General features: G+C 42.2%; 1 protein-coding gene across 3 annotated transcripts in view; it reads right to left on the bottom strand.

Moving 5' to 3' along the window:
- Positions 1-22,958, bottom strand: part of reck (reversion-inducing-cysteine-rich protein with kazal motifs) — a 185,313-nt gene that overhangs the window by 59,841 nt on the left and 102,514 nt on the right. For all 3 annotated transcript variants that reach the window (XM_073029289.1, XM_073029443.1, XM_073029366.1), the window contains 4 exons: positions 21,237-21,270; positions 16,536-16,733; positions 13,623-13,890; positions 6,418-6,597 (listed from right to left, as the gene is read on the bottom strand). In XM_073029289.1, the coding sequence (XP_072885390.1) occupies positions 6,418-6,597; positions 13,623-13,890; positions 16,536-16,733; positions 21,237-21,270 (680 nt within the window). The remainder of the gene's footprint in view (positions 1-6,417; positions 6,598-13,622; positions 13,891-16,535; positions 16,734-21,236; positions 21,271-22,958) is intronic.

Raw genomic sequence — 22,958 nt, 5'->3', positions numbered from 1 at the left:
CCCATCAGGGACTATGATCAACACGGCTACCCACTAACCCACCTCTCCACACTCTTAGCCGCCACTACTTTATCATTTCCTGTCAGTCACCTTCGGTACAGACACTCTTGTGCCTAGCGTCATTTTATGGACATACGAACAATGTATATAAATTATCTTAAGTACTTATATTTATTGTATTTTTTTATTATGCTCTTTATCTTATTGTGATTTTTTTGTGCTGCTTCGGGTCCGGCGTAACAATTCCTTTGTTCTCCTTTACACTTGTGGAATGAAATGACATCAGATAATCTTGATTTGAATATCTGAAAACCTAACCTGGACCAAACATATCAATGCAGCCATTAGGAAGGTAACACAGCGGCTTTACTTCAATAGCAGTTTGAGGAGATTTAGTATGTCACCAAAAACACTTGCAGATTTCTGCAGATGCATCGTGAGAGAGAGCTTTCCAACAGGCTGCATTACCATTTGATATGGGGGGAGGTGCTACTGCACAGGATCGAAGTACTGCAAATTGCAGAGTTATAAAATCAGTCAGCTCCATCATGGGCACTAGCCTCTGTAGTATCCAGGACGATGTCTCAAAAAGGTGGCATCCATCATTAAGGACCCCGCCACTCCCCCATCACCCAGGTCATGCCCTCTTCTCATTGCTGTCATCATGCAGGAAGGAAGGAGTCTGAAGGCACACACTCAGTGATTCAGGAGCAGCTTTCTCCCCCCCCTCCCCCCCGGCCATCTGAATGGACATTGAACCCACAAACACTATCTCACTAATTTTTTTATTTCCAATTATTTAATTTAACTATTTAATACATACATATACTGTAACTAATAGTTTTTTTCTATAATATGCATTGCATTGTACTGCTGCCACTGTTAACAAATTTCACGACATACACCGGCAATATTAGTAATATTAAACCTGATTCTGAATCTCAAATCTATTTCCAATAATCAGAAATGATTTGTCACTTTGACTGATACTTAATCATAAAACATGGAGCCTGTAGCCGATCATGTCCACACTGACTCTCAGCCATCTGCTTACATTAATCCTACACTATCGCCGTTTCACTCTCTCCCAGATTCTGCCAATCACCAGCACAATCAGGCAATTAAATAACCAAACCGTTTGAGAGTTTGGGAAGTGGGAGGAATCTCATGCAGTTCAGGGAGACCGGGAAACCAGACTCCACACAGACAACACAGGCCAGAGCTAATCCTGGGTCACTGGGCCTGTGAGACAACGACTCTACTCACTGCCCTCATTGAATAATTATATTAAATTCAGTTGATTCTAAATAAATACAGGTATAATTATAATCAAAACACCTACAGAAAATAGAATTACACTGCTATCTTCCGTGCCATGTTAAGGCAGGATCCACACAGAGGTGATACTTAGTTATAAAGGGGCCACAGCAGAAATTTTAATTGGCATAAAATATATTTACAACTGAACACTCATGCAGCAATTTTCTTCATTTTAAAATAATTTTACTCTCGTTGTATCAGACTTCATTGATGTCCTCTTCATGTGATATCCTCCTTTCTCTCTACAAGACCGTAAGATATCGGAGCAGAATGAGGCCATTTGGCCTATCAAGTCTGCTCCACCTTTTCATCATGGTTGATCCATTTCTCTCTCAGCCACAATCTCCTGCCTTCTCCCCATATTCCTTCATTCCCTGACAAATCAAGAATCTGTCAACCTCTGTCTTAAATATACATAAATACTTGGCCTCCACAGCTGCCTGTGGCAATGAATCCCACAGATTCACCACCCTCTGGCTAAAGAAATTCTTTCTCATCTCCGTTCTAAATGAACACCCCTCTATTCTGAGGCTGTCCCCTCTGGTCTTAGACCTCCCCACCATAGGAAACATCCTCTCCGTATCCACTATTTTGAGGCCTTTCAACATTCAATAGGTTTTAATGAGATTTCCCCTTATTCTTCTGAATTTCAGTGAGTGCAGGTACACACACACACACACACACACACACAGAGGGCGCTCAAGACTTTTGCACAGTACTATATACTGTTTGACAGTCTTTGTTTACGCATAGTTTCTCTATTTTATTCTACTTTTTTCCCTGTAAAAGCCTGCAAGAAAATGAATCTCAGGGTAGTAAATGGTAACATAGACGTACTTTGAAAATAAATTTTCTTAAATTTTTTAAACTTATTTTTTTAAATCACATGAACACCAGAACATGCAGTAAAATGCATCATTTGCATTACAGTAACACAATCTGAGGATGTGCAGGGGGCAGCCCACAAATGTTGTAAGACGTTCTGGCACCCACAAAGCATGCCCACAATGAGGTGCTGTTATCACAGCTGCTCTCTGACACTCTGGCAATCTTGACCTCCAGTGCTGTCTGAATACACTTTCCTGTGACTTGACGAGTTCCCCCTGGGCTCTCCGGTTTCCTTCCACACTCCAAAGACAGACAAAGTGCTACATTAACTGGTCACTGTAAATTACAACATAGAACAGGCCCTTCGGCCCACAATGTTGTGCCAAACCAAATAAATTAGCAATCAAATGGCCAACTAATCTAATCCCGAATACCTACACAATGTCCATATCCTTCCATTTCCCTCACATTCATGTGCCTATCTGAACATCTCTTAAAAGTCTCTAATGTATCTAACTCTACCACCACCCCAGGGAGCGCATTCCAAGCATGCACCACCCTCTGCGTAAAAAAGTTGCCCCTCACATCTCCTTTGAAATTACCCTCTCTCACCTTAACTGCCTGCCCTCCGCTATTGCCCATGGTAATAGTATGGGTGGTAAGATTAATAGGAATAAAAGGGAAAATTAGTAGAGCAACAGCTTTGGTCTGTGAGCCAGCAGAGATTCAACAAGCTGAATAGCTTCTTCCTAGGCTGTAAAGGAAGTCCATTTCTCAAATATCCTTCACCGCCCCCCCCCCCCCATTGAATTGGAAGCAAAATACTGCCATATTTCATTCTGTAATAAAAGGTCAATTATTGTGTTCCTTATTGACCTGGCCTCCTTCAGTACTTTTTCTCTTCAGGAGTGCTAATTAAATTGTACCAATACATTCTACAATTGAACTAGTGAACAAAACTTACAAGGTCAAGTAAAAATTATTCACAAATGTGTTGGACAGCAGTTATTATAACAGAGAATTAAGGGTCTCAATTTGAAACATCAACTGCTTATTCATCTCTATAGATGCTGCCTGACCTGCAGGTTCCTCCAGCATTTTGTGTGTCACTCTTGATTTCCAAAATCTGCAGAATCATAGAACATAGTACAGCACATTACAGGCCCTCGGCCCACAATGTTGTGCTGACCCTCAAACCCTGCCTCCCATATAACCCCCCAACTTAAATTCCTCCATATACCTGTCTAGTAGTCTCTTAAATTTCACTAGTGTATCTGCCTCCACCACTGACTCAGGCAGTGCATTCCACGCACCAACCACTCTCTGAGTGAAAAACCTTCCTCGAATATCCCCCTTGAAATTCCCTCCCCTTACCTTAAAGCCATGTCCTCTTGTACTGAGCAGTGGTGCCCTGGGGAAGAGGCGCTGGCTGTCCACTCTGTCTATTCCTCTTAATATCTTGTACACCTCTATCATGTCTCCTCTCATCCTCCTTCTCTCCAAAGAGTAAAGCCCTAGCTCCCTTAATCGCTGATCATAATCCATACTCTCTAAACCAGGCAGCATCCTGGTAAATCTCCTCTGTACCCTTTCCAATGCAAATCTCTTTTGCATTACAACAGAGAGATTCATTTTTAGAGAGAGAAACATTTAACAGCGAAAATATCCATCACAGCTTTATCAGCACGTCATCTTATATGGGCTTTGACTTGTACTACTGACCTGCTTAAATGGAGCAGTGGCATTAAATTCTGTAATAAGTTACCAGACTAGTAGCCAGAGATCAGTATCACTAACCACCAAGTCAAATTCTAGAAGATTTAAATTCAAATACAGTAATTAAATCTGAAATGTTATAAAAAAGCTAAACTACCTCATGATGTGCATGCAACTACATTTTATCATACAACCCAGCTGTCTGCTACTATCCTCCAGCGAAGAAAATAGGCTCTCCTTACCCGTCTTGTCCATGCATGACTACAGACCTGCTGATATGTATTAATCTACACTACTTCCTTAGTTTAGGAGCAATTAGGGTTGAATAACAAGTGCTAGAATTCCTATCCACAACCACATCCATGAAGAAATACATTTCTTGTGTCAAGATTAATGTTTCTAGTTCACTCTCATCTGCCTCTAACTTGCCAAAGTAGCCCAGTTAAGTAGAAAGAGGCTAACTGACAAAGTCAGAGTTACCAGGCGCACACCTTTTATCCCTCACGAAAAGATTAACTTTATTAGTCAGGTGTATACCAAAACACACAGTGAAATGTTGTTTATGTCAACAACCAACAGAGTCCAAAGATTGTGTTGGGGCAGCTTGCAAGTGTCACCACGGTTCCAGTACCAATATAGCATGCCCACAAATCTCAAACCCTAACTGTATGTCTTTGGAATGTGAGAGGAAACTGGAGCACCCAGAGGAAACTCACACAGTCCACAGGGAGAACATAGAAACTCCTTACAGGCAGCGGCAGGAATTGAACCACAGTTGGTGATTACTGGCACTATAAAGTGTTGCACTAACTGTTACACTACTGTGCCCAAGCTTTGGGATTTTTTAAATAGTTTTTAAAAGATATATCACAAAAATATGAAACTTCCTCTACTCTTTCTGGTATTCCAGACACCCTATCAATTACAGAAACTAACTTTGACACTCTGATCGGCTACTTACTTCATAACCCTTCACAGAAGAGTAAACCAGGTTCTCCGCCCCTCCACCCCAACTCATAACCCATGCTCCGCCTTCCAATCCTGTACCCCACGGCACAGAATCGGATAACATGCAGAAAATTCCATACAGCCAGCTCCATCATGGGCACATGCCTCTCCAGCACTGAGGACATCTTCAAAAGGAGCCTCACCATGGACTTGCCCAGTTCTTGTTACTACCATTGGGGAGGAGGTGTAACAGCCTGAAGAAACACACTAAACATTTTAGGAACAGTACCTTCCCCTCCACCTGGTGCAGTAGCATAACAGTTGGAGTAACACTTTACAACTGCCAGCAAAAAGATTGATGTTCAGTTCCTGCCACTGTCAATAAGGACCTAGTACATCTTCCCCATGACGGTGCGTGTTCCTCCAGATGTTCCAGTTTCCTCCCATGTTCCAAAGTCATACACTTAGGGTTAATGAGTTGTGGACACGCTTTGTTGGCACTGGAAACCTGGCGACACATGCAGGCTGCCCCAGCATAATCCTCGTTGATTTGATGTAAACGATGCATTTCACTGCATGTTTGATGACAAATAAAGTTAATCTTTAATTTAATTTTATCTCAGGCATCAGATTAATGAAAGGTCAATGAACCTACAGTATGAACACTATCTCACTATGTTGTTCTCTTGATGCATTACTTACTTATATTCTTTTAATTATTTATTTTTACATTTCCTGTTGAAATCATAGTACTGCTGCAAAACAGCATGACGTATGTCTGTGATAATAAATTTGATTCTGATTTTAACAGATTCCATCATCTTCAGCCCTTTGTCATTTCCACCAATCAGCTTCCAGCTTCGGATGCCATTCCTACTCTCCTCATCTGTTTATTACCTCACCTGGATCCAACTTCCACTGCCATCTCTTGTTCAACCCATTCACTCCATCCTTTTTCACCGGCTATCTCCCCCCATCTTTCAGTCCAGGCGGAGAGTCTCGACCCGAAACAATAACAATTTCGCTCCATTGATGTTGTCTGATCTACTGAGTTCTGTTATGTTGTGTAACTTCAAAAACTAATTCAAATAAAGACAGGGGAGTCTGAATGTGAGTCTAACTTTGTGTTTACCTTAAGCAAGGTGCCCACGTAGCACGTGGTAGTGTCATGACATATGTAATTCATTATTTTTACATATAACCATGATGAATTATATAAATAACAAAGAACGCTTAATCAAACATGATTGCTCAAATGTTAATTACACAAGTTTCTCCAGAGCTTTTTGTTTGGCTCAGATTCCATCATCCACGGTGTCTTTTGTCTCTGAAGCAACAAGTACAAAATGCTGGAGGAACTCAACAGGTCAGGCAGCATTCATGGAAATGAACAAACAATCGAAATTTCAGACTGATAAAGGGTCTCAACCTAAAACGTCAACTGTTTATTCTTCTCCATTGATGCTGCCCTACCTGCTGAGTTCCTCAAGCATTTTGTGCATGTTACTCCAAACTTCCAGCATCTGCAGAATCTCTTGCATTTATCTTTTGTTTCTAAACATGGCTAGTGTTTGCAAATTGTTAAATCATTAAGGAAAGCTTTACCTGTTATTAAAATTAGTGCAGTATTTGAGATTTTGACAACCCAGTTGACACGGCTCTCGTACATCAGCCAGACATGTAAACATGGCGGCTTCCAGACGGTTATATTCACAGATTCTGTCGAATTCTTGCCAGTGAGTTGTGCTCCCCCATCTGGTGCTGTACAACTTGATACACAGATCTCTGCCAAATTGAGAGAGAAAACATTTCAGAGGAAATAGTCTTAAGATTAGAACATAAACCAGGAATACACACAGCAATTCCTTCTACAAACTAAAAAATTCATTTAATAAGTCTAATTAGTGCAAATTGCCCTCTTTAATTAGAGGATAATTATGAATAGTAATATCGATTCTTGCAGTTTTCTGAAGCTTGTCTGAATTATCCCAGATACTGGAATACTTTTTATATCCCTAAATTATCCTGTTTCTTTTCACTGTAACCTCTTCAAAGAAATTGTGGCTTTATATGGCACTGCTCAGGCCTCATTTGGAGTATTGCGAATGGTTTTGGGCTCCTTATCTTCGAACGGATGTGCTGACACTGGAGAGGGTTCAAAGGAGGTTCACAAGAATGATTCTGGGAATGAAAGGAGGAACTCAGCGGGTCAGGCAGCATCTATGGAAAAGAGTAAACAACATTTCAGGCCGAAACCCTTCATCAGGACTGGAAAAAAAGAGATGAGCTCAGAGTAAGAAGGTGGGGGGGAGGGAAGTGGAGGGAAGTACAAGGTGTTGGTGATAGGTGAAACCAGAAGAATGCGAGGGGTGAAGTAAACAGCTGGGGAGTCAGTTGGTGAAAGAGATAGAGGGCTGGAGAAGGGGGAATTTGTTAGGAGAGGACATAGGCCATGGAAGAAAGACAAGGAGGAGGAGCACCAGAGGGAGGTGATGGGCAGGGAAGGAGATAAGGTGACAGAGGGAAATGGGAACGGGGAATGGTGAAGGAGAGGGGCAGGGGGTGATTACCAGAAGTTTGAGAAATCAATGTTGATGCCATCAGGTTGGAGGCTACCCAGACTGAATACAAGATGTTGCTCCTCCAACCTGAGTGTGGCCTCATCACGGCAGTAGAGGAGGCCATGGAACGCTGCAGGCAGTTATTGCCTTGTGGTTTAGTGGCTGATATCTTAATGTTGCTTTGGCCTTGCTGCATGCAGACATGAACTCTTCCCTCTTCAGAATTGACTGTGTGTGACCAATTGCACACTTTTGATCTTATGAAGGGGGGAGGGGGATTTGGAGATGAGGGGGCAGGGGTAGGGATTAGGGGGAGGTGGAGGGGAGACAGTGTTCAGGAATGGGTGGGAAGGGGGGAGGAGGAGGAAATACCGCTGGAATTAGTAGAAACTATTACCGGTAATCAACAAGGACCTGATTCCGTACTGGCCCTCTCTTCTACCATACCCCACAGTGACGGTGTAATAGTGAATGGTATCTAACCCCCTAGGCCACAGAGTGCAGCTGTGTCAATAAGACTGTTATCCACTAGGTTGACAGCTGTGCCGTTTCTACTGCAGGCATTTGATTAATGGGTTTCCACTTGACCAGGTCAAAACCCCATTCCTCCTCCAGATTTGATCTTTCACGGAGGAAGGCTTTGAATTTGATCCCTGTCATGGAGGAGGCACAGGCACATCCAGATGGCTTCACTGCTAATGTCAGAAATCACTGTTGTTCCAAAGTTCTGAATGGTTGACTTTAGTAACTACACACAATTAATATAGAACATAGAACATTACAGCACAGTACAGGCTCTTCAGCTCACGATGTTGTGCCGAATTTTTAACCTACTCTAAGATCAATCTAATCCTTGCCTCCTACATAGCTTTCAGCTCTCCATTTCTATATCATCCATGTGCCTATCTAAGAATCTCTTAAATATCCCTAATATATCTGCCTCATACACCTGTTTCAAGTTGCCTCTCATCCTCCTTCACGACAAAGAGAAAAACAATCATTTTTCTTTATTTATTTTTATTTGGCGCTGAACAGATCCTCCCAATCCAAAGATCCCCACCGCCCAGCAACCCACCGATTTAACAATGGTCTGATCACCAGACAATTTACATTCAGGTAGTTAAGCATTGTTTCAAAAGGGCAGATGCAAGGCTGGTTTCTGCCTTCCAGCTCCTGCCCAATAATGAACAACCATTGCTGTTACACATAGCAGTTCTGCAGGGGAAGAGCTGATGGGCTTTTAATACACCAATTGATTTTACCAAACCGCCTGATAGAGCATGGTGCCAATCACATTTAGTGCTCAGTTTTATTCTACAATTCCATTCCACAATACAGAAAACAGAAGCGACCTGAACTGCTCAGCTTTGCGAGAGGACCATCGGGGTCTCTCCTCCCCACATCTCAGATATTTATCAGGAGTGCTGCGTACACAGGGCCTTGGGATTGTCAAGAACCCCTCCCATCTGTCCAACAGTCTCTTTGATCCCCTACCCTCAGGCAGGAGATACCACAGCATTAGGACAAGAAACAGCTTCTTCCCCCAGGCCCTGCCAGCACCCAGGTCTCACCAGGTGTAAACACCGGTAGCATTATACTGTTAATTTCTTTTAAACTTGAGTCATTAGTGCACCTTATTATTTATAATTTATTTGGGGTAACATTACTTTATGTGTTGTGTATCTTTGTCCGAAGGAATGTAGTTTTGTTTAGTGATAAACATGTACAATGGAATGACAACTTTTAGTGTGTTGTTCCTTGTAAACATGTTTGCCTTGTGTCAGAGTTCTGCACTGTAATGCAAAAACTATCAGCTGATCTTTGATCTTCCTGAAATCTTATATTTGAGCATAAAAATTATTGCACTTCCATTATTTTTGCCCCTCTTAAGACATTTTAAAAGATAAAAAGATAAAGATTAGACTGTAAGACATATGAGCACAATTACTTCATTCAGCCCATTGAGCCTGCTCCACCATTTCATCGTGGCTGATCCATTTCCCGCTGAACCCTTTTCTCTTGCCTTCTCCCCGTAACCCTTCATATCCTGATTAATCAAGAATCTATCAATTTCCACCTTAAATACACCAAATAACCTGGCCTCCACAGACACCTCTGGCAACAAATTCCACAGATTCACCAATCTCTGGCTAAAGAAATTCCTCATCTCCATTTTAAATGGAATTCCCTTTATTCTGAGGTTGTGCCCTCTGGTTCTACACTCTCCTTTCATTGGAAAGATCTTCCCCTTATCCACTGTATTTGGTCCTTTCAACATTCACTGGATTTCAATGAGATTCCCCTGCATTCTTCCATATTTCAGGAAGTACAGGCCCAGAGCCATTGAACACTGCACATACGATAAGCCTTTCATGCCTGGAATCATTTTTATGAACCTCCTTTGAACCCTGTCCAATGTCAGTACATCCTTTCTTAGATAAGGGACCCAAAACTGCTCACAATATGCCAAGTCAGGCTTCACCAGCGTCTTATCAAGCCTCAGCATTACATCTTTGCTTTTATATTCTAGATTTCACCAAATGCCTTCCTCTCCACTGACTCAACTGCAAATTAACTCTTAGGGAATCCTGCACGAGACTCCCAAGTCCCTTTGAACCACGGATTTCTGAATTTTCTCCCCAATTAGAAAATAGTCTGCACTTTTATTCCTACTACCAGAGTGCATGACCATACACTTCTTGTCACTGTATTCCATCTGTCACTTCTTTGCCCATTCTCTAATCAGAACCAGGTTTATTATCACCAGCATGTGTCGTGAAATTTGTTAACTTAGCAGCAGTAGTTCAATGCAATACATGATAATATAGAAAGAAAAATAAGTAAATCAATTACAGTAAGCATATTATGCATATTAAATAGATTAAAAATAGTGCAAAATAGAAGTAATATATAAATAAAACGTGAGATAGTGCTCATGGGTTCAATGTCCATTTAGGAATCGGATGGCAGAGGGGAAGAAGCTGTTGCTGAATCGCTGACTGTGGCCTTTAGACTTCTGTACCTCCTTCCTGATGGTAACAGTGAGAAGAGAGCATGTCCAGGGTGATGGGGGTCCTTAATGATGGACAACACCTTTCTGAGGCATCGCCCCTTGAAGGTGTCTGTGCAGTAGCTGCACCCGCCCCCCCCCCCCAATACCAGACCATGATGCAACCTGTCAGAATGCTCTCCACGGTACATCTATCGAAGCTGAGTGTTTTAGGTGACAAACCAAATCTCTTCACACTCCTAATGAAATATAGCCAATGCATTGCCTTCTTTATTGCTGCATCGATAACTTGGGACTGGGTTAGAACCTCAGAGATCTTGACACCGACAAACTTGAAATTGTTCACTCGCTCCACTATCTTATAAGGATGGATTTGTGTTCCCTCGTCTTACCCTCCCTGATGTTCACAATCAGCTTTTTCATTTTACTGACATTGAGTGTGAGGTTAACACAAGGAAATCTGCAGATGCTGGATATTCAAGCAACACACACAAAATGCTGGAACGCAGCAGACCAGGCAGCATCCATAGAAAGAAGTACAGTCGACGTTTCGGGCCAAGACCCTTCGTCAGGACTAACTGAAAGAAAAGATAGTAAGAGATTTGAAAGTGGGAGGGGGAGGGGGAAATCCGAAATGATAGCAGAAGACCAGAGAGGGAGGGATAAAGCTAAGAGCTGGAAAGGTGACTGGCAAAAGGGATACACAGCTGGAGAAGGGAAAGGATCATGGGACGGGAGGCCTAGGGAGAAAGAAAGGGGGAGGGGAGCACCAGAGGGAGATGGAGAACAGGCAAAGAGTGATTGTGAGAGGGGCAGAGAGAGAAAAAGAAGTTGCTGAGAAACATTCAACTGACTGGAATATCTCACTCCTCATCTCGATCTGAGATTCTACCAATAACAGTGGTATCATCAGTAAATTACAGATGGTATTTCACTGGTATAACTGTTCCCTCTTTGAAGCAGGTGGGAACTTCCAACCGTAGCAGTGAGAGGTTGAAAATGTCCTTGAATACTCCTGCCAGTTGGTTGGCACAGGTTTTCAGAGCCTTACCAGGTACTCCATCGGGACCTGCTACCTTGCAAGGGTTCACCTTCCTGTCTAAGTCCTTCTGAATTCTCCCTGCTTCTTCAGCACTACCTCCCGCCCGCCTACCTTCATTTCATCCACAAATATGGCTACAAAGCTATTTGCTTTATTTGTCAAGACATATAGCGATGTGCGCTGCTTGCATTAATGAGAAACATGTGTACAGTGTTCCAGTGAACTTCTAGCCAGTTCCCCACACATAAGATGCAGACAGATGATATTCAGAAACCAAGTTTGATCTGTTTCCAGCTAGTGAAATTCATAAGCAAAATGGAATAATCTTGACACATTCAACTCAACAGACAATTTGGACAAAGTATATTGCCAATTATGACAGCATAGGAATGTACACAGTGGTACTGCCTCTACAGTCTGGGGTGGGAGGATGGAGATACATCTCTACCAAAGGAGTTGCAAGGTGCTTCTTCCCTCCACTAGCCTGCAGGTCACCCTTGAGTAAGGTGTAGCACCTGCTTAGCACCCCCTTCCCCCCCTACTCCCCGATCAGTATCACGTGAAGCCAAGGGAGCAGGTGGTGGATGGTTGTTCGAGCAGCCGGTGCATATCACAATTCCTGGATATGCGACCACTGACACCAGGCAGACAATCTCTGACGAGTATTGATAATAGCTGGAGTCACCCGTCTTGTAAAGACACTGCCCAGAAGAAGACAACAACAAACCAATTCTGCAGAAAAATTTGCCAAGAACAATCATGGTCATGGAAAGGACGTTATCGCCCATGTCATATGACACAACACATAACAAATGAATGAATATAGGAGTCAGTTACTTTAGTCACATTTACAGAGGATTAGAAGAGAAATAGGTGGTTCTAGAAAGCTTTCCAAGAACCATTAAAACAATTCCAGGTTTTTCCAATTAGGTTGGGTTATAACTAGAGGTCATGGGTTAAGGATGAAAAGTGAAATATTTAAGGGGAACATGAGGGGAAACCTCTTCACTCAGAAGGTGGTGAGAGTGTGGAACCAGCTACCAGCTCATGTGGTAGATGTGATTTCAATATCAACGTTTAAGAAAAGTTTGGATAGGTACATAGATGAGATGGTAAGGAGGGTTGTGGTCCCAGCATAGGGTCAATGGGAGTAGGCAGTTAAAATGGTTTGGTATGAACTAGATGAGCTGAAGGACTTGTTTCTATGCTGTAATTTTTTTTAATGACTATTTATCTCTAAATAATAAAAAAGAGCTGGAGCACCACGATGATCGCAATGTTTATAGATGACAAGTAAAGCAAGGATGGTGGTTAGGGAGGATGAGTGGTAGGGATGAGTATTACACCTCAAGGTGACAAGGGAGAGTTCTGGGGTAGGGAGGGGCCAGTATACAAGGGAGTCATGGAGAGAACGATTCCTGCATAAAGCAGAAAGGAGTCGAGAAAGAAATAAAGTTAGCATTTCAGTATGAACTGCTCATCTGATTTCCCTCCCCACAGATTTCTCTGGTCTGCTGACTATTGTTGGATCTGACCGTTTATTGTTATTTTCTTTGCAGTTTAACAATTATCTGCTCCTATTTTAAGTGGCTTTTTTTTTTATATGCATGTAACTGTTAATTATGCTTCCTAGTGGTCACAATATGCATATGCAAGTTCAACATGTTCCCCAGTGCAGGGGCTCCCAACCTAGGGTCCACGAACCTCTCACTTAATGGCAGAGGCCCATGGCAAAAGAAAGGTTGGGAACCCCTACTCTAGTGACTATACAAAGTATGATTACGTTAGCTTCTCTCGGTACTGTATTAATTGAACAAGTGTTTTCTCATTGGTTGACTCTTAAGAAATTGAATGGAATTTTCCTCATCTCTGGGTATTAAAAATAGCTGTTCCATGCTGGGCGCCAACTTAGCTCTTCATCTCTCCTTTCACTTAGTAGACCTCTACCATTATCCATTTCCATTTTCTCTGTTGTATTAACACTTAATAAAACGATCATGAAACAAGTTCTGTGCCTCTTTTCTGACTTCTGAAAGAACATTGTATGAAAACATCAAATCCCTCACTGTCTACAAAATTCCCAGTGAAACTGAACAGTTCCATAGATCCAAATTAATAACTGGAGTCAATCCAATTGTACATTTTCTGGGAAGCAATTACTTTCAAATATTAAGTTCAGAGAAACAATTTTTCCAACCTGCAGATGGAAGTATTTGCTTTGGAACAACAATGCAATTTGGCACCATCAACAGCTGTGGCAGGCAATCCATTCGTGCTGTTATCTGGATTACTTGATCCGGAACTTTCTAAAAAGCATTGCCACAGCGGATCCTGAGGCAGAGGCATTTTCTTACAGCCCTCGATAAGTCCATCAACAATTTCTTGATCAGTGGACTTTGTCATCAGTACTTTTCGACAGGTGGTCTGACAAGCAAAGTCTTCTGCTCTGTCACAGCAATATAAACCTGAAGAGTTGGGAAATTTAACAGTACTAGTTAGATTTACTCCACACTTAAACTGGAGTTGCCATAAAGGAAAGTGACAGCCAAGTAGAACGCACAAAAAAGTTAGTCAAGAACCTACAATTGTTAGTTAGCTGCTGTTTTGTGTGTTTTTTTTAAATCACAGAGAGCGGTGGGTGCCTGTTGCTGGAGGCATATACATTGGGGGTATCTAAGAAAGTCCAGGACAGGCACAAGAATGATAGAAAAATGGAGGATGATGTGGGAAGGATGGGTTAGTTAATCTTAGAGCAGGTTAAAAGGTTGGCCCAACATTGTGGACAGAACGGCTTGTACTGTGCGGCAATGTTCCTTTTATTTACAGTAATTTAAATTCTCCAATTGCTTTTGTGACACAAAGTTTGTTGTGGGACTTCACGAGTAAATGCATTCACATATTGCCTTTAGATGAACACGAAAGGATCTTTCCACTAAACAGAGAAACTAGGGATCAGGGGGTCTAAACCTGGGGTCCATAGACCCTTCAGTTAATGGTAGAGCTGCATGGCATACAAAAGTTTGAGGACACCTGCCTGAGACACATCCCAATAACAGTACGTGGTAGATTGAAAACTACAAGAGAGAACAAATTTAAATCAACCAACTGCAAGAGCCAAACTTGGATTTAAAAACAAAATATCAAAACCCTGATTTGTTTAGATTTTAACTACAAACCAAAATATGTGCCACAAGGCCCTCCGCAGAATTTGGATCAGTACAGTACCTCCATCTCCAGCCCTCCGCAGAATTTGGGTCAGTACAGTACCTCCATCTCCAGCCCTCCGCAGAATTTGGATCAGTACAGTACCTCCATCTCCAGCCTTCAACAGTATTTGGATCTGTACAATATGGGTTATCCCGGGACAAAGGACAGCTTTATTTTCAGAAATCCATAAGGCAATTTTGCCATGAGTTTATCTTGGAACATGGAACAGTACAGGCCATTCTGTCTGCAATGTTGTGCCGACACTTTAACCTCCTCTAAAATCAATCTAACCCTTAACTCCCACTCAGCCCTCCATGTTCCTTCATTGATATGTCTACCTAATGTATCAGCCTCTGCCACCACCACTGGCAACACATTCCGCACACCCATCCTTCTATGTAGAAAACCTACCTCTGACCTATGTACGGCATAATGAAGGTACTCCATATTTTCCTCCCAACACCTTAAAGTTTGGCTTTCTTGTGCTAAGCATGAAGGAAAAAAAAGTCTCTGGCTGTTTACTCAATCTGTCCCTTATCATCTTGTAAACTTCTCTCACCCTCCTTTGCCCATAGAGAAAAGATCAAGCTCGTTCAACTTATCCTCATAAGACATGTTTGCCATTCCAGGTATCACCCTACAGGTCTCCTCTGTACCCTCTCTAAACCTTCCACTTCTTTCCTATAATGAGGCAACCAGAAGTGAACACAATACTCCGAGTTTTGTCCAGAAGGTGGAAAATGCATAACCATGCTCAGGTACCAATGCATAAAATGCACATGCCTCCACAGTATTTCATCAATAAGCATCAAAAACACACAAATCAAGGGTTGAATAGGTTAGGACTTTAGTCCATAGAACTTAGGAGATTCAAGGGAGATTTGATAGAGGTATACAAAATTATGAAGGGTCTAGATAGGGTAAATGCAAGCTGGCTTTCTCCACTGAGGCTAGGTGAGACTACAACTAGCAGTCATGGGTTAAGGGTGAAAGGCAAAATGTTTAAAGGGAGCACGAGGAGAAACTTCTTCATTTATAGTGTCAGGTGTGTGTGGAACGAGCTGCCAGCACAAGTTGTGCATTGCAAGCTCAATTTCAACATTAAAGATAAGTTTACATAGGTGCAAGAACAGGAGAGGTTTGGAAGGCTATGATCCCTGTACAGGTCAATGGAAGTAGGCAGTTTAAATGGCTCAGCATGGACTAGATGGGCTGAAAGGGCCTGTTTCTGTGCTGTACTTTATTATGACTCTGTAACTGATTAAAAAAAAACAATTACAGCTGCCAGCAAAAGTCACTTGCAGTTATACATTTCAAACTATTTTATAAAAATGGAAGTAGTCTGGAAGAATAATCCTATTGCACAACAGGTCATGAGCACAAACAACAGAGATATTATCCATTATCCCACACAAGAAATTTGATAAAGATATTGGCAGACAAGACAGAAATTAATAGATAAGCAGGAACTCAGTTAAAAAAAAACAAAAATGAAACTAGAGAATGTTCAGACTTGGCATAAAAGCTAAGGCAAAAACAGCAATGACAGTTCAGTGCTTAATATGATACTAATAACCATGACACAAACACAAGAGACTCTGCAGATGCTGGAAATCCAGAACAACACACACAAAACACCGGAGAAACTCAGCAAGGCAGGCAGCATCTAAGGAGGAGAATAAACAGTCAACATTTCAGGCCGACATCCTTCATCAGGGCTCATATAGGCAGTTTAAATGGTTCAGCAGGGACTAGATCATCCACAGAGCCTGTTTCTGTGACACCATATCACAAAGCTGCAACACGCATGCTGTCGACCGTCATAGAGACAGGTAAAATGGACAATGAGGAGAGGACATCTCCTGTGAGAATCACTGAAATAGGTTGAAGGATTCATACTTACTATCAACAGGATTTTTCATTGGATATGAGCGAGTGTAATTGTCAACACATTGAATAAGTTGCGGGCTGATAGAGGCACAATAGTTTTCCACAGCTTTAATCTGCGATTGTGTGGGAGAAGAATCTGTCCGGAAAATAGCATGGCAGTACTCTCGACAGTTTGTATGCCGACCCGCATAGCTGCAGCATAAAGATCCCACTGTAATTTAACAAAAGCAGATTGTAATTCATCCATCCCTATTTGTTCATTGAGCATATAGGTCTTTTTCTGACTACTTCAGAAAATCTGACAATTCCTCACTTTGAAAACACTGAATTACCATTTCAAGATTGTCACAAGTACATCAAAGCATACAGTGAAATGTGTCATTTGAGTTCACAACTGGCACACCCGACAGTGTGCAGGGGGCAGTCCACAGAAGTCACCATCATTCCAGTGCCAACATAGCATGCCTACAATGTTTGGCAGTACACAATATCAACTTCTACCTCTAGAGTTGCCTACCTGGGGTCCATGGATCCCTTGGTGAATGGTAGGGGTCCATGGCATAAGGCAGGTTGGAACCCCTGCACTGCCACAGCCAACCACCACCCCCCAACGGAAGATGCAGAAGCTCTGATGTTGGGTGTTGGATAAAGTGGGTGTGAGGTTGAGGATGTCAGTGTGCTTACATTACTGGAGCCTATTATTGAAACACATGAGGCTCACTGAACTCCCCGCTGCTCCTTCCCCATTTTGAGCAGCCTTGGACCTTTGGAGATATTACAATTTTTTGCTCCTTTGAAACTTCCATATTCTTTAAGTATTTTCTGTCCTAAAGGTCTCCTGCTGTAACAGACTTTGATTCAGGTGCCCACAATGCCAATAACGTGAACCATCCGCACGTGATCAGAGCCTCCACAGTGGTGGCATTGGCCTTGGAGAGGAACGTGGGCTTAGGTTGCCTGAGCCACTGGAAGATTTCGAACATTTTATTGGATTTGGAAAGGGATGTTTTCCAGGGTTTTTTCCTAGAGATCTCAATTGCCGGGGGTAGTTCTGTGCGGCAGTGAAGGTTCAGTACAAAATCTATCTTCCTGTACACTTCAGTGAAGTGGTCAGTGATGACTTAGAACAGAGTTTCAGAATACAACATTGAAAAGTACAACTCAGGAACAGGCCTTTCAGCCTACAATGTCTGCTGCAAACACAATGACAAATTCAACCAATCTTTCACACCTACACCATGATCCAATTCCTGCACATTCTACCAGCCTCTTTAACACCACTATTCAATCTGCTTCCATAACTACCCTGGAGGCCCATTCCAAGCATCATCATATATAACCATATAACAATTACAGTATGGATCAGGCCATCTCGGCCTTTCTAGTCCGTGCCGACGCTTACTCTCACCTAGTCCCACTGACCCGCACTCAGCCCATAACCCTCCATTCCTTTCCTGTCCATATACCAATCCAATTTTTTTTTAAATGACAATATCAAACCTGCCTCTACCACTTCTACTGGAAGCTCGTTCCATACAGCTACCACTCTCTGAGTAAAGAAGTTCCCCCTCGTGTTACCCCTAAACTTTTGTCCCCTAACTCTGAACTCATGTCCTCTTGTTTGAATCTCCCCTACTCTCAATGGAAAAAGCCTATCCACGTCAATTCTATCCCCCTCATAATTTTAAATACCTCTATCAAGTTCCCCCTCAACCTTCTACGCTCTAAAGAATAAAGAGCTAGTTTATAACCATATAACAATTACAGCACGGAAACAGACCGTCTCGGCCCTTCTAGACCATGCCGAATGCTTACTCTCACACATTATATGCTGTGTCCATGTCATATGACATGGGGGGATCATGGTCTCATGACCATGATTGTGTTTGGCAAATGTTTCTACAGAAGTAGAATGTACAAACAAGCTGGAGGAACTCAGCAGGTCGGGCAGCATCTGTGGAAACGAGCAGTCAACATTTGGGGCCGAGACCCTTCGTCAGGCCAAAATGTTGACTGCTCGTTTCCACAGATGCTACCCGACCTGCTGAGTTCCTCCAGCTTGTTTGTATGTGTTGCTTTGACCACAGCATCTGCACTGCACTTTGTGTCTTCTACTGAAGTGGTTTGCCATTGCCTTCTTCTGGGCAGTGTCTTTACAAGACAGGTGACCCCAGCCATTATCAATATTCATAGAAAACAAAGCTGTGCCAAAGATCTCCCTAGCTTAGATCTACCTAGGCTTTACCCATAGCCTTCTATTTTTCTAAGCTCCATGTAGCCATCCAGGAGTCTCGTAAAAGACCCTATCGTTTCCGCCTCCACCATTGCTGCCGGCAGCCCATTCCACACACTCGCCACTCTCTGCGTAAAAAACTTACCCCTGACATCTCCTCTGTACATACTTACAAGCACCTTAAAACTATGCCCTCTTGTGCTAGCCATTTCAGCCCTGGGGAAAAGCATCTGACTATCCACACAATCAATGCCTCTCATTATCTTGTACATCTCTATCAGGTCACCTCTCATCCTCCATCGCTCCTAGGAGAAAAGGCCGAGTTCACTCAACCTATTCTCATAAGGCATGCTCCCCAATCAAGGCAACATCCTTGTAAATCTCCTCTGCAACCTTTCTATGGTTTCCATATCCTTCCTGTAGTGAGGCAACCAGAATTGAGCACAATACTCCCAACTGGGGTCTGACCAGGGTCCTATCTAGCTGCAACATTACCTCTCGGCTCTTAAACTCCATCCCACGATTGATGAAGGCCAATGCACTGTATGCATTCTTAACCAGAGTCAACCTGCGTACCAGCTTTGAGTGTCCTATGTACTCCGACCCAAGATCCCTCTGATCCTCCACACTGCCAAGAATCTTACCATTAATGTTATGTTCTGCCATTATATTTGACCTACCAAAATTAACCACCTCACACTTACCTGGGTTGAACTCCATCTGCCACTTCTCAGCCCAGTTTTGCATCCTATCAATGTCCCGTTGTAACCTCTGACAGCCCTCCACACTATCCCAACACACCCAACCTTTGTGTCATCAGCAAATTTACTAACCCATCCCTCCACTTCCTCATCTAGGTCATTTATAAAAATCCACAAAGAGAAGGGGTCCCAGAACAGATCCCTGAGGCACACCACTGGTCACCGGCCTCCATGGAGGATATGACCCATCTACAACCACTCTTTGCCTCTGTAGGCAAGCCAGTTCTGGATCCACAAAGCAATGTTGCCTTGGATTCCATGCCTCCTTCCTTTCTCAATAAGCCTTGCATGGGGTACCTTTAACAAATGCCTTGCTAAAATCCATATACATTACATCTACGGCTCTATCTTCATCAATGTGCTTAGTCACATCCTCAGAAAATTCAGTTAGGCTAGTAAGGCATCACCTGCCTTTGACAAAGCCATGTTGACTATTTCTAATCATATTATGCCTCCCCAAATGTTCATAAATCCTGCCTCACAGGATCTTCTCCATCAACTTAACAATCACTGAAGTAAGACTCACTAGTCTATAATTTCCTGGGCTATCCCTACTCCCTTTCTTGAATAAGGGAACAACATCCATAACCCTCCAACCCTCCGGAACCTCTCCCGTCCTCATTGATGATGCAAAGATCATTGCCAGAGACTCAGCAATCTCCTCCCTCACTTCCCACAGTAACCTGGGGTACATCCCATCCATTCCCGGTGACGTATCCAACTTGATGCTTTCCAAAAGCTCCAGCACATCCCCTTTCTTAATATCTAGATTCTCAAGCTTTTCAGTCCACTGCAAGTCATCCCTACAATCGTCAAGATCCTTTTCCGTAGTGAATACTGAAGCAAAGTATTCATTAAGTACCTCCGCTATTTCCTCCGGTTCCATACACACTCCTCCATTGTCACACTTGATTGTTCCTATTCTCTCATGTCCTATCCTCTTCCTCTTCACATAGTTGTAGAATGCCTTATGATTTTCCTTAATCCTGTCCACCAAGGCCTTCTAGCTCTCTTAATTTCATTCTTAAGCTCCTTCCTGCTAGCCTTATAATATTCTAGATTCCTATCATTACCTAGTTTTTTGAACCTTTCATAAGCTCTTCTTTTCTTCTTGACTAGATTTACAACAGCCTTTGTGCACCACGGTTCCTGTACCCTACCATCCTTTCCATGTCTCATTGGAACGTACCTGCTCAGAACCCCACGCAAATATCCCCTGAACATTTGCCACATTTCTTCCGTACATTTCCCTGAAAACAACTGTTTCCAATTTATGCTTCCAAGTTCCTGCCTAATTTCCCCTTTCCAATTAAACATTTCCCTAACTTGTCTGTTCTGATCCCTCCCCAAAGGAGATAGAATTGTGATCACTTGCAATCACTCTTCAGAGATTGTCCGTCTGGCGTCAGTGGTCACATAACCAGGTCTTGGGATTTGCATCAGCTGCTCATATGACCACCCACCACCTGCTTCCTTGGTTTCACATGACCCTAATCGGGGGTGGGTAGAGAGGGGAGTCTGAGTAGGTGCCTCACCTTGCCCAAGGGGGACCTGCTGCCTAGCGGAGGGAAGGAGCACCTTACACCTCCTTTGGCAGAGACAAGTCTCCACCCCGCCACACCAGTTTACACACTATGAAAACGTCAATTAGCTCATGTTCTGTGTCAATACATTTAACAGAATTGAACAGAACTCCTAGTTTTAGGAGAAGGAAACTTACTCTCATTTCTGTTGACGCAACTGAAAAATGCAGTCTGAAATAAAAACAAAGAACAACACATAGATTAGTAACTGTGAGACAAGGAATTTGAATTAAAAAGTTTATACCACAAGTATCCCACAAAACCATGCTACTACAACGTCCTTCAACATGAATGCGTGCCATGCCATTAGCAATTATATTTCCAGTCAGGGACTGGAGTAATTTTGCAGAATACTTTCATTTTATCATCTGCTACTTGCCCTTCTCCCCATGCACCCCAAAACTGAAGCGTTCCTTTAATACTTTGGTCTTCAGCTAAGAACTGAAATTTGTTCTGTCAGTGGTCAAATAACCACACAAACTTTAAATGTCCTAGGCTAAAAATATTTCATACATAGTTAACATTATATTACCACATTTTATGCTCTAAGAAGACACTCATTAAAACCACATAAACCCCATACCCAAAACAAACAAGAAAAAAACAAATTTCCAATCTTTTTTTCTGAAAACATTGGCACCAAATGTCAATGTAATGTATAAAGAAATACGACAAACTGAATGGTCTGGTCACAACTATGCAAGAACCAAAATTTTAGATGCAGTTGGTGTTGACCATGAAGTGTCAAAAGATGTGTGGACAGTAAGAACAAAGCAGCGGAAATTATAGTGGGTATTTACAGACAGGACTGTGGTAAAGAAAAATGTAGTGATTAAAGACCTCAGGGAGAGGAAATCTTGAAGCAGTCACAGCAAGACCTATAAAAAATACAGCCAGTTTAAATCCATGTAAATACATGTACTTATCCTGATGACTGACAATTTAAAGTTAATGCCCTAAAACAATTTCACCCGATTTAATGGTAAACAAGTATTCTCAAAAATGCAATGCTTAAAGGATTAAAATAAATATAGCTGAAGGATTAAGAGCCCTCTAAGAGATTAGTTTACATTTCATGACAATGTGCTAGCACAAGAATGTTACACACTTTAAACTAAGTCTGCTTGTGTACAGTTCTTATCAGAAAGCTAAAATAGTATTTGCAATTACAAGTCATTACAGTTCTCAATAATGTTAGTTTTCCCTTTTTTTCCCCTCATCTGTGATGATTTTATTCAGTCTTTAAGTCATCAGCAACCAATTGAAAAACAAATATTAAAAGAGGACATCAGCACTGCAAATTACTCCTGAGAAAATACTACTTTCAAATGTGAGAATTTCTTCCACTACTATCTGACCTTCAATGATCATCTCAATATATAGCTACATATACTTAAAAAGCAACCTGTACCGCTGGATTTTTTTTTGCATCTTCATATTATGCCATCTCACGTATACAGCCATACCTATGTGCTGAATGGCCAAATTAATGACTCCCCTACATATCAATGAGCTCCCATAAGATTATATTCAAACATCTGATGTACATATACAATTCTAATAATGGCAGAGCTCGTTTCTCTCTCTCCACTTTAAGTAATTGTTTTTCCTTATAAGATCATAAGATATAGGAGCACACCCTGCATCGCACCCCACCCCTGGCACTCCTCTGCCACCTGTCCCACAACCCTTCCACAGTGCTCCACCACACCATTCCCAGCATCTTTTGCACCTGCCAGATTTACAGCCTTGCTCTTTATCCACAGGCAAATACAGTATTGTACAAAAGTCTTAGGCACCCTGGCTCTATTTATCTGCCAAAGACTTTTGCACAGTACTGTACTGAGTCAATCCTTGAA

This window comes from Hemitrygon akajei, chromosome 1 (genome assembly GCF_048418815.1).
Source record: "Hemitrygon akajei chromosome 1, sHemAka1.3, whole genome shotgun sequence".
Lineage (NCBI taxonomy): Eukaryota > Metazoa > Chordata > Chondrichthyes > Myliobatiformes > Dasyatidae > Hemitrygon > Hemitrygon akajei.
Note: the sequence above shows the minus strand (reverse complement) of the source record. Positions and strands in the feature narration are given on the sequence as shown.